The following is a 12,984-nucleotide window of genomic DNA, read 5'->3' as shown; positions in this document are numbered from 1 at the left end:
AAAAAAGTAAAGCAGAACTTTTTTTTTGGTCAAGAGTAAAGCAGACCTTTTAATAATCCCATCACATTTTTGTCAATAAATAAATAAATAATCCCATACACGTCTTAAAAAAAAGAAAAAAAAATCTCATACACTATTTTTAAAAAAATAAATAATCCCATGCACGTGTATTGAAAAAAAGAAGAAGATATAAAGCCCCTCAATTATTACTAAACCCTCTTTTGTTACGGAAATCGTATTTTTCACGAAATCCATGTTTTCAATAAGGGCACCTTATTTATATATCGACTGCGTTATGCTTAAAGCACTCTCCGATATGGCGTCTCGTATTCAGGGAAGATGCAAGAGAAGAAACCCTAACACCACCCTAAACCTTACCATACTCTCTTTCAATGATAATTCAGTTCATCTTCGGCCACACTCCCCACTCTTCCTTTCGATCTCATTACAGAAATACTCTCTAGGCTTCCGGTGAAGCTTCTCCTTCAATTGCGATGCATCTGCAAGTCGTGGAATTCTCTGATCTCTAATTCCAATTTTGCTAAGAAGCACATTAGTTTGTCAACCATGTGCCGCCTCCACTGTGTAAGCTACGACTCATCCAACAAGATTCTTAAGTCTGACCCATTCGACAAGGATCTCAAGTCTTACTCACTCGATTCCATTTTCACAAACATAATCTCTAATGTCACCAAATTTGATTATGCTCCAAACAATTTTAAGCTTTGTTTTTATTCCATTGTCGGATCTTGCAACGGCATCCTTTGTATTGCTTCAGAATATATTGACTTAGTTATATTGTGGAACCCTTCAATTAGAAAAGTTAAAGAGTTGCCCATTTTTGAAAGGCCACGCAATATTTCTATCCAGATGATGACGTTTGGTTTTGGCTATGATTCATTTAGTGATAATTACAAGGTGATTATTGTTTTTAGGTGCTCAATACGTGAAAGTAGTGGTAATTTGGTTAACAAAACAAAAGTGAAGGTTCATACACTGGGTACCAATTATTGGAAAATCATCCCTGAGTTTCCTTTTGGCGGTGTCCCTATTGAGAGAACGGGAAAATTTGTAAGTGGCACAATTAATTGGTTGACCTCTATTGAATTTTATAGGGAAAGTCCATACTTTATTGTTTCTTATGATTTGGGGAAGGAATCATATCAAGAGGTTTTGCTACCTGATTGTCGAGGGGCAGATGCGTTTCATTTGAGATTATGTGTATTAAGGGATTGCTTGTGCATCCTTGCTGGTCATGATGTTTGGAGTATGAAGGAATATGGAAATAAAGAATCGTGGACTAAATTGTTCACCATTTCTTACTTGCATGATTCTACAACATATTACACCTGTACCGAAGTTATATATATCTTTGAGGATGACCAAGTACTGCTTAAGGTTGAAGGTGGATGGAAAAGTAAGTTGGTTCTTTACAATTCTAGAAACGGTACTTTTCAGTTCACTAAGTTTGATCCCACCCCAAAAGTTTGCATTGAGAGTTTGATATCTCCTTGTTCTTACCGCTAGGATGTAGATGCTGTGCTATATCACTTAAGCATGAGATTCAAAAATAACCTATGTGTTAATTTATGTTTATGCTATTTATTTTTTACTTGCTAATTGTTGGTTATTTCACATATCATTGTTAACTAGTGTGTGAGCAATGGGAAAAGGGACATGGGAGAATTGTGTATTTGAGCCAAGCTACTGGTGAAAAATGAGTGAGTACCTTTACAACATTACAAAAATTACAACAATTACCAACAAGCATGATTAAGCCAGAACTCAACAAAAAATAAACCAAGACTCTACTAATCTTTTTTGCAAGCATGATTAAGCTATTGGTGACCCGTTTGACAAAAGAAATACATAATATTATATATCAGTGAATAATGTATATTTGTGAAGAAAAAAAATAGGTGATCAACTTCTTTCTCAACGTTTTAGGAATTTTAATGGTTTATATTTTCATAATTTTAATTTTTTCTCGGCCCCTTCCCACCACTTATTTCTAGCTCCACTCATGACAGTAACTGATCTTCCATGCTTCCTCTAAATCAAAATGGTCCAGTGGTCAAGAGAATTAATGATTATTACACCCAAGGTGTTTGAATAGTGTTTCCAAACCCTATAATCTAACCCAAAAGCCCTCAACTGTTAGCCTATTTATTTCCTAAGGTTTCCTCTTTTGTTCTCTCTAGATTTTCATTTTTTCGCGTTTCTCAACCCTAAACCCGAGCTTCTTATTTATAGGATTCAATAAACCCTTAAAACTTGATGAATAAGAAAACATAAAAACCGTGCCTCCTCATCACTGGCCCATCATCCGCACCGCAAGCAAGGCAGTAGCTTGGCTTCTTGTAATCCTTCGTGCTTTCGTGTCACGAGACCTTTCTCCGCATCACGAGATATACTTACGTTTACACTGTGAACCTCCAAGCCGAAAATGAGGAATGGCGCATGGTGACAATCCAAACGACGTCGTAACCCTGTCATCGGTGTCACCGCTACCGCTTCTTCTGCTCGATCTCATTGCAGAAATTTTGTGCAGGCTTCTAGTGAAGCTCCTCCTGCAACTCTGATGGCTTTGTAAGTCCAGGAATTCTCTTATCTCTGATCGTAAATTCACAAAGAAATACATTTGTAAGTGGAACTGTCAATTGGTTGGCAAGAGATCATCTTGTCATTGTTTCTCTTGATTTGGAGAAGGATCGATGGATCTTGGGTGTGTTGTAGGATTGCTTGTGCATCTTTGCAAGTTGTCATGGGTTTTTGGATGTTTGGATTATGAAGAAGTATGGAAATAAAAAGTCTTAGACTAAATTGTACAGTATGAAATAGCCTTGTGGCTAGATGCACACATTTTAAAGTGCGGAGCAGTAGAAAATCGGATGCATGAATCACAACCTCTACATTTAAATGTCCATCGTGGCTACTACACGAAGTAGATTTGTGGAACAATATTATATTTTCATTAATTAATTATAAGTCACACCTTAAAAATATAGAGTAATAATCACGTTTTGTTACCAAATAATAATATTTAATCTATACTGTATGTAAAGAAAACTACCCCTTTAAGCTCTTTTGGGTTGGATTTTCTTTTCAAAAATGACCTCAATTTTGAAGACAAATAACACATGCAACAAATATATAAGAATAATATTAAATATTAAAAAAATGTTACAAACATGATATGAATATATATATGTATTTTTCCGTTATCTTTAAAAAAGTGTAATAAACTAGATGTGTATATTTATACTTACTTTTTTATTATCCCAATTATACCATTAAACAACTTTTTCTATAATAAAGATCGTTATTGGTTTCATTAGAAAAAATAGATTATATTTCTGTTTGTTATATTGTTGGTGTCATTGAAATAAATTATCATGATTTGTTTGGTTTATTATAACTTGAAAGAAACAAACATTTATTTTTTTAGTTTAATTCAAATCAAAATTTCATACAAAAAACACTATTAATAATATTCAAACGTTAACGCTCGAGTGTTTGTCTTTCCGCTCGTAGTATCAATGTAGACACAAAAAAAAAAAGACCTTTTATTTGTTAAAAAATCATAATATTTAATAGTAATAATGTATAGATTCCTCTCAAAAAAAAATAAATAATGTAGTGACATAAAAAATAAGAAAGCAGACCTTTTAGTTAAAAAAGAAAAGTAAAAAAAATAAATTCCATACACGCTTAGTAAAAAAAAAAAAAAATTTCCATACACTTATTGAAAAAAATAAATAAAATAATAGAGCTCCCTTCAACCAAACCCTCATTGCGCTGTTCCTTTTGTTACGGAAATCGTATTTCTCTCGAAACCCTTGTTTTCAATAGGGCCACCTTATTTAATGTAAAGCCAGCCATAAAAATGTTATGGGAAGAGGTTTTGTTGAATCAAACAAACAAAAATTTGACACTGTTTTCTTTCTTTGTGTTACTCTCATTTTAGTTTTGCTTACTTTTCTAGAAAATGGAACTTTGACGTGGTTATAGACTAGAGCAAAGATCATGATGAAGAGGATAGGGAAAAAAAGAAGTGAAGCTGAAGGGAGTTTGAAGGAATCAAGCATTGATTATGGTTGGCATGGATATGGTCAAACCCGTCCAATTGCCTTCCGGTTAGGACGGATTGTAAGACAGGATTGAGTTTTAAACACCCCTACACTATACAATTATTTTACATATGCATCCAACGACATGTTTTATTTTTGTCAAGTACTCTAGTTACTATAAAATTCACCTCTTAAGATGAGTAAGTAGACAATTCGAGGTTCGAACCACGACCCCTGCATGTACTTATGCAATGTCTCATCAAATTGAGTTAGGCTCACGCACACATATCCAAGAATAAGTTGCTACGTCAATTAATAAATATAAAAACATTCATATTCAATTGATGTGACAACACATGAATAGATGCATGTGTAAAATAATTGTAAACTTATTGACACGTAAAAAAAAAAATTAGGCAATGAAAAAAAGTAAATTAGAGGTGTACATGGGTTGGGTTGCGCCAGTTTTGGCCAAAGTGTTACCCAATCCGATAGAGCCTAATTGATTTGGGTAAAAAGAATCACATTTCTTGCACTGTATTATAAAAAATTGAAAACGACTTTTTCCTACTCAGTTGCCTATACCATCGTCTGTCTTTTCCTTTCAAAACTCTGATTTGTTTAATGGAAAACGATTTTTTTCATTTGTTTGAAAACTTCTCTAAAAATATTTGCTTCCTTTCAGGTTTTTCTCCATCTTCAACATAACATCATCATGGGTTTATGTTTTTCTTCGACCAGGGTTGTTAGCGGCTCTAATTGTAAACAGACAAACCGTAAACCAAATTCAACAACGAAGACAGAAACAGTTACGTTGACGGAAACCCTAACATTGCTTTCACTACAAGCGGCACCACTACCCACGCTTCCGTTTGATCTTGTTGCAGAAATTTTGTGTAGAATTCCGGTAAAGTTACTCATTCAGCTTCGCTGCCTCTGTAAGTGCTTCAATTCTTTAATCTCTGATCCCAAATTTGCAGAGAAGCATCTTCGCTTGTCAACCAAGCACCGCCATCTCATGTTATGCTCCTGGAACAACCCATATTATAAGTTTTTTGTGTATGATTTCCCTATCCATTCTGTTTTCTCAACTTCTAGTGTCACGCAGACACAACTCACTTACCCTATCAGTCTCAAAAGTACATATGGTGCACCTTTAGCGGTGTGCTCTTGCGCCGGCATCCTTTGTCTCACCATGCGTCAAGGATCTGCTGTTTTGTGGAACCCTTTCATTGGAATGTTCAAGATATTGCCTACTTTGAATAATAGGGTACCTTTTTATCCCTTATACAGTTTTGGGTATGATCATTTCATTAATAATTATAAGATTATTGCTATTTCTTTCTTCAATGAAAAATATGAAACTAGAGTTTACACTCTAGGTACAGATTCTTGGAGAAAAATACAAGACTTTCCACATTTATCCTTGTATCATCCATCGGGAGTATTTGTGAGTGGGGCTGTTAATTGGTTGGTTTATGATGGTTTTCGTAGTTTTATTATTGTTTCTCTTGATTTAGAGAAGGAGTCATATCAATATATTTCGCAGCCTGTTTCGGAAATGAGTTTGTATACTTTGGGGGTTTTGAAGGATTGCTTGTTCTTTTCTGCCAGTAATATCGGAGATATGTTTTTGGGTATATGGGTTATGATGGAATATGGAAATAAAGAGTCGTGGGCTAAATTGTACCACGTTCCTTTCATGGTAGATCCGGGTTTGGGGGTCTTTATCGAGGTTTTACATGTTTATGAGGATGATCAATTGCTGTTGGATTTTTATGAGTTGGGAAGTAACGAAAAGAAGTTGGTTGTTTATGGTTCCAAAACTGGTACTTTCAAGATTCACAAGATTCAAAACGCCGATCGTCGGACGGACTCGGAAGTGTTTCTTGGGAGTTTGATATCACCTTGTTCTTAATGTTAGGATGTAGATTTTTTGTTGTTTCAATTGAGCAAGAGATTCAATCGCCACAACTATATTATTAATTTATATTTAAGTTATTTATTCTTTGCATGTTCCTTTTACGGGCGACTAGTTGGATCATTGTTGATTACTGATCGATGGAATCTACAAGTTTAAAATTTCTTGTGAGTTTTCAATTGTTAGTTAGGTTGAGTCTTCGATTCTCTCATCATCCATTTTGTTTTAAATAATTCCGAATCATGCATTGCATTCTATGGTTTTTCATTTGATTTTCTAATATGTAGTTACATTTAAAATTTTATAATGTTTGCCTACTTCACAAATTTTGTAATGTCTGTTTCAAATCTTGTACTATGCATTATGAATTGAAATGAATATGCTATATAATAAATCTGTGATTTTATTTTTCAAGTATTTAATTTTGTCACATATGCAGCCTTTTGATAATTTGATTTATGTTAGTGATATAACTGCCTATACAAAACATAAATATGACTTTGTACATCTTCTTGAACACCAACTGTGATAAAGAATGTAAGTCATACTTGTAAACATCCTTTCCACTTTGTTGAATCTCAAAAGTGTAAATTTGGCAAAATCACAGAGACTCGTTGTGATTTTGTCAACTCACCACGAATCTACAAACAATTTAGTAAGATACGTGTTGTAGTAGATGAGATTTCATGCTTGTTCCAAGTTTCCTGTAACATAATCAGTTCAAAATTATATTCAGCCAAAGAAAAAGGGAAGCTAATCTTCAATGTCTAAATTGACAGTTTGGCTTATGTTTCACTGTGTTATTCTCATTCTATCTGTAGAACTTAACTTGTTTACCATTCTCATCAAACATTAAAAGTTATATTGAATAAAAAAGCCTTTACTTTAAGGCAATAACAGTTTGGCAGTGGTAGCAGAAAAGCCGAATGAAGACTTAGTTCTAATGGGATGCGGATTACCTTGAATGGGTCTAACATGTGGATTCAAGTATGCAGAAATATGTTGTCTATGAAATCAATTGAAATGGTAGGAATTGTGGTCTATATAGTTAGATTTTCATCACCCTTCCGCTCACGCAAGCATTATAGTGCGTGTGTGTACGACCTTCTATTGTAGCTGATATAAGAATTTTTAAAGGTAACAAAACTGACCAATTAGAGAGAGCACCAGTGTTCTGATTGTTTCCAACTTTAGGAAATTCATGATTTCAAATAGTTAAGGGCAATATTACGTTTCTTTAAAATGATTATGCATCATTTGTTAATTATATAGACCTCTCTGTTATCAAATATTATACTTCTATCAAATATAGCTTCGTGGGTACAACACAAGCAAGAAACCAGCAAGAAAAAGGAGATCAGTTGTTGTAGCCTTTCCTGCAGAACATGAATTGCTCTAAAGACCACCTTATCCTCTTGATGCTAGCTACTGCAGATTGAAGAAAGGGGAACATTGTTTATACGACTTTAGATAGTATGCGTTACAAGTGCTGAAAATCAAGTAAAAACAAGCTCACGGTCTTTTTCATTCTAATTACAAGGATTATATGTGTTTGATTTCCAATTTTGGACTATCCACACTCCTTCAACCTATGTGATAATTCATCCATCCCTTGTTTACTTCAGCTTTTAAAAGATAAAGTAGGTATTTATGAAATTAGTGGAATTTCTTTTTCAAAGTTGTATCCGAGTCAAAGTTGTATCCTGAACATATATACTAAAAATAATATCCGAGTAAGTTGTGAAGTAATATGCAAAATTGATAGAGACGATTTCTGATACTGATTCTGTCTTTTATACCAGTGGCCCAATCAACATCAGAAAAGAGGCATATATCAATATCTGCAGAGGGAATTAGTTTTTAGTTCCATCTAAATACATTAATATCTTCTTTACTCCTTGTCAATGGTGAACAGTGTTAGCACACGAATTGTCTAAAATTGTATATGGAGTAACAAATGTTGGTTCTGTTCTTAGCTAGACATTGCAATCCTTAACAATTGCATGCATTCTCCTTTAGCTATGAATTTTTTCCGTTAATGTTGAGCAAGAAGTGGCATTCTTCATATTAAATTTTCGTAGCAAATCTGATATACATAGTCTGCATCAAATATGATAATATGGCTTCCAAGATCCTTTGACAAGATAAAAGAGGAACCACCCTTGGTGTTCTAGAATTCCCAAGCCAACAATGAATTCTTGAGCCTTTCAAACCATGTCTTTAGATCCTGCTTCAACACATAGAAGGCCGTTCTCAATCCACAAATGCAAGAAAAAGCCACAACTTTTGACCGAGCCGGGCTCTTCCAAATTGACTCAAACACCCACTTCTCCAAGTTATTCAATCTATCATCTATAAGCAACTCCTTCTGAATAAGCATGTAATTAGTTTGATTAAAACGACAAAAAATAAATATGTAACTTGCATTGAGACGATATTAATCATGTAACTGTCTTAGCCATAAAGATGAGCAAAAGTTGTTATGGGGGAAGCTGATTTGGTTCGGAATTTCGGCTAAGTTGTGGTGATGATGTGAGGTGTTGTTTGTGGTGATGAGAAGGCGAGGTTACGTTGTTTGGGTTTTTCAGCGAATGTGTTGCTTTTTTGAATTGGCTTTGGTGTGAGTAGCAGACGATAGGTGTTTGGATTTGTTTTTGTGGTCATTCACTATGGAGTGTGAGCTTGACTCAACTTTTGGTTTATGATTAGTTTGTAGGGTTTAGCTTGGTTTTCTTCTTGATTTGGTCATGGAGGTTTTTTTATTTTATTGTGTTTAAGATATATGGTGTACGCATTTTGTTTTGGGTGTTCCGCCTATATACGACGCTTTTTTCATTGTAGTTTCCTCCTTACGGTCCCTATTCATCTTGTATATGGAGTTTTTATTAATAAATTTTGTCGTTCAAAAAAATAAATAAAGACGTGCATAATCATGAGTAATTTTTATCTTTTGAAGAATATCGCCGACATCTTGGATGATTTTTATGTATTGATTTATCGTGGACTACTTATCAAGGTCATACACCTTAAAACTCACCTAGGTAATACTACCATATCCAAGTAACTAATTTCATCATATTTTCGTGCTTAAGATATCCTATTGCCATGCTTACTACAAAATATACATCTAACATCACGAGGGTTTTAGTTTTCACATCAGCACGAAAAATATCTGAAAGAAAAGATACACACTGTGAGTTTTTACATTAATTGACATAACCACATGAGGGGAATTCCTAATAGCATATAACATTTACATCAGTAGATAATTGAAATGAGGGAAAAAACACGCAGTGGCATTTTCGCAATTTGAGAAAATTTTGTATTTTACATCAGTGGAGAACATGAGGGGAAAACCAATTTATCACTATTTTCCTTTGGCCTCTCCTCGTAAAACACAATTCTCTCACATAGGTTCAACAGTGGTTTTTATTTTCAACAGTGGTTTATCTATAGGTTCAACAGTGGTTTTTATTTTCAATAGTTTGGTTAATTTGAGTTGTTGATTCTCTCACAACTGCTACTATTTTTTGTATCTTACAACATACTTTATTGCCTATCAGTGGCATCCATTTCTGTTGATATCCTTATTCTTTGGAGATTATAAACTGATACTTATTTGAGCCTAAGATTGAATATAGGAAATATTTTATGGTGTGTGGTTGTAAATGAAACTATCTTAAGTGTACTAATTTAATACAAGCATCTACGCGATTTGGAAATGAAAACTTGCTTTACAAATGTATTCGAAAATACTAGCAAATATATGCAAGTTAATTGTGATTATTTTAGTGCAAGTTAATTATCAACCAGCTACAATCACCATAGCCTAACAATTGCTACAAAAATCGAAACAACAGATATCAAAGACATGTCAACTGTCAAGTAACCATGTGAACATGTTAGAATGTTTTGATCATATGAATTGACATATACTGGCATCACACACAAAGTAGAAGGAATAATGAAGGGATTATTGGAAAGATCAAGAAGGTTGAGTGGCTCAAAAAACGAGAGTGAACCATGAATAGAAGAATTCAGCTTTTACCCTTGAAACTTAAGCAAATTAAGCTCTCTGATGTTACCAAATTCTGCAGGGATTGAACCTAACAAAAAGTTTTTTCATGAAACTTTTGATCCTCTGATGGAAAAGTTCAGACAAGTTTCTAGAATTTCAAGTTTCAACTAATCTCGGGAATTTGTCCGATCAAATTGTCACTATTCAATCAATGATCGGAAAATGTGGTAAACATAAATTTCCCTTTGCAACCAAACATTTTAAACGGCTATAACTGACACGAAACCTTAACAGAAATGTGCATGGCTTTCTGACATAACACCAGAATATAAAAAGTTATCATCCAAAACAAGAAAATATAACAGTTTACAGACATATGTTGGCAAAGGACCAAACCACTCTTTCTGACAAATCATGAACAACCACTCAAGAGAACTGTCCTAGATATCGCCGTAAGGAGACAACATTCTAAGTGTTGTTAAGTTTTTAATTGCTTTTGAAACTTAGGATGGAAGGCTACAAATAGAAGAAGGGATAGTTCAAGTAAATGTTCACTGACATATCCAAATCTACAAGCTCAGTGAGATTTCCAAGCTCTTCAATGAACAAACCAACACAAATCCAATTTTAAGTCTACTCTCTTGAAACCGAATTTGAATCTGTAGAATTTCGTAGACCAGAAAAGAAAACATTGTTCACTAAATATTCAAAATATTTCAGCAGACTTAGAAGTTTTTAATCTGTTTTCGAAAAATAACTACCATGACGCACAAATGACATGGGCAACGACGCCGGTTCCATTTCCACTCTTACAAATGACGTTTCGTAGACAGGGCAACGACGCCGGTTCTTCAAAGTTAGTCGTAATACTATCATCGCCGCTGTTGCCTCCCACTCTTCCGTTCGATCTGTTGCCAGATATTCTTTGTAGGCTTCCATTTAAGCTCTATTTGACTACCTCTATTAACATTGATCTGTTGCTTTGAGTTTCATATATATTATGTTAGTGTTAACAAAAGATATTGGAATGCATGGCCCAAAATTTTTGTTACCAAAAGATATACAAGATCGTCCCCAGCAATCGAAATGTTTAGATTTGCTCTGAGGTTGATTGGAATGTACCATAATATGTTAGATGACTGATAAATCAAATCTAACTGAAAATGTAAAAAGGCAGCAAGCAAAGATACAAAAAGGCTTAGCAGAATGCATCTGGGGTGTGCTTGCTAGCGCTACAAACAGCAAACCAAGCTCAAACCCGAAACAAACAAAGGCGAGCGCCCACAAAACAACAAAAAAACACTAAAGCAACTAATAACAGCAAGAACCAATACACACTTGGAAGAAAAACAGCAGAAACCGCAGCCGTTTCTGGGGATGGATTATTGCAACGCACACAAGACAACGGAGAGTCCATTTTCTCTTTTATTACGTGTACAACATTTTATTTCCATTTTATCCCATTGTTTCCTTCCCTCTAACCACATTGATCTAGGGGATTCTGAGTTGGAAAGGGATGTAAAAAAATCTCATGTAGATTGAGTTGGTTATACAAAGAATAATTGGAAAGAGAGAGAGGTATGCTAGAGTTCTGTTTGAAAAAAATGAAGAATCAATGAGAAGCACAAAATGAGTTTTTTAATGAAAACTATTTTCAACAAGTAAACTTTGATAAAAGACACATGAATAAGGTTTCTTAGAGAAGGAAAAAATAAGTTGATAGAGACACGCCATGAAGATAATTAATTGCAAAGAGGGTCATATATATATATGAGAAAAAGACTGGACCCTCTTCCTATCACAGCTTAAAATATTTGATTAAACTTTACTTTGACAAGAAAGATATAATCTTTTTGCCTCTCAATGACCCTTTTCTTTGTACAATTCTATTTATTCATTCTTACAATTCCAAAAAATAGCAGTAAGGTAAACGCACATGACATCATATTATAAATCAGTTTTTTCGTATTATTTAGTTCTGGTGTAATCCACACTAACTACAGCCCATGATAATTTTTCTGTTTGTTTGTGTAAATTGTATTTGGATTTCCGTAGGTGATAGGATATAACGAGATTTGTCTAGGAAAGCCTTATATGGTGAGCCAAAGAATAGGATAACTTGAATCACCGACTACTAAAATCACTGTACTCTGTCAGAGAGAAGGTTCATAGAAAGATAGAAACAATTCTTATACATTGAAGATTGATGAGAGGAAAGGATGATAGAAATAATTCTTATATGTTTAAGAAGATAGGAATAAAGAACTAATACCTATATGTTGAGGAAACAGAGAAACTAGAATGTGTAATAATGGTAATTGAATTGATATTCCATGAATATGTGTGTGTGTTTTGTGCATACTCATCTATGAGTAGTTTGAATTATCTTATAACTCGTACATGCTTCACAACTTCGAGATAAACTCTAGCTCCTAACTTGTGAATAAGCTTCTAGCTCATTGAACACGTGTGCATCTTGAATCGCACAACAAGGGACTTGTGTTTATTGGAAAGTTGATACAAGTTATTGGACGTAATGGTGTGTTTTTTCAATTTAAACCTGTCCTGCTGTTTCAAGACCTGCTGCATCGGTGAACACAATATGTTCGGTTGCAAAAGAAACATGGTGAAGAATACATAAGAGTTTCGAAGAAGATCGGAATCAAGTGAGATTCCTCAAAAGAACACTTTTGTTCATTCCTACGCTGGACTTATTTATTTTCCTCGAAGTATGAATGAAAAGATTAGAAGAAAACTTACATGCAAACTTTTGAGACAGTGTCATGTTAAATCAAAACTTTTTCTTCTCTCTCAAAGTTATAAATTCCTATTTCTGTAAATTATGCAATAACAGGGCAGCTGTTATATAGCAGACATTATGTTATGTATGTATGTGTGTCTGTAAATTAGGATATCTCTCTAGATTGAATATCATAGAGAGTAAAACCCTTAAAACCTGATTGTAGCCTAAGAAA

General features: G+C 34.1%; 2 protein-coding genes across 2 annotated transcripts; both read left to right on the top strand.

Annotated features, from left to right (window-relative positions):
* The first annotated feature begins 567 nt into the window (after positions 1–567).
* On the top strand, positions 568–1,527 carry LOC25488685 (F-box/kelch-repeat protein At3g23880). The gene has a single exon (XM_013603621.1). It carries the CDS (start codon positions 568–570, stop codon positions 1,525–1,527), a length of 960 nt encoding a protein of 319 aa, XP_013459075.1.
* A 3,123-nt stretch (positions 1,528–4,650) lies between these two features.
* On the top strand, positions 4,651–5,988 carry LOC25488683 (putative F-box protein At1g47790). Its single transcript, XM_039831872.1, has 2 exons — positions 4,651–5,377; positions 5,591–5,988. Exons 1-2 carry the CDS (start codon positions 4,786–4,788, stop codon positions 5,986–5,988), a joined length of 990 nt encoding a protein of 329 aa, XP_039687806.1. The 5' UTR covers positions 4,651–4,785.
* The last annotated feature ends 6,996 nt before the right edge of the window (positions 5,989–12,984 follow it).

Source organism: Medicago truncatula, chromosome 3, assembly GCF_003473485.1.
Source record: "Medicago truncatula cultivar Jemalong A17 chromosome 3, MtrunA17r5.0-ANR, whole genome shotgun sequence".
Lineage (NCBI taxonomy): Eukaryota > Viridiplantae > Streptophyta > Magnoliopsida > Fabales > Fabaceae > Medicago > Medicago truncatula.
The sequence above is the reverse complement of the archived record's forward strand: the minus strand, read 5'-3'. Positions and strand labels throughout refer to the sequence as shown.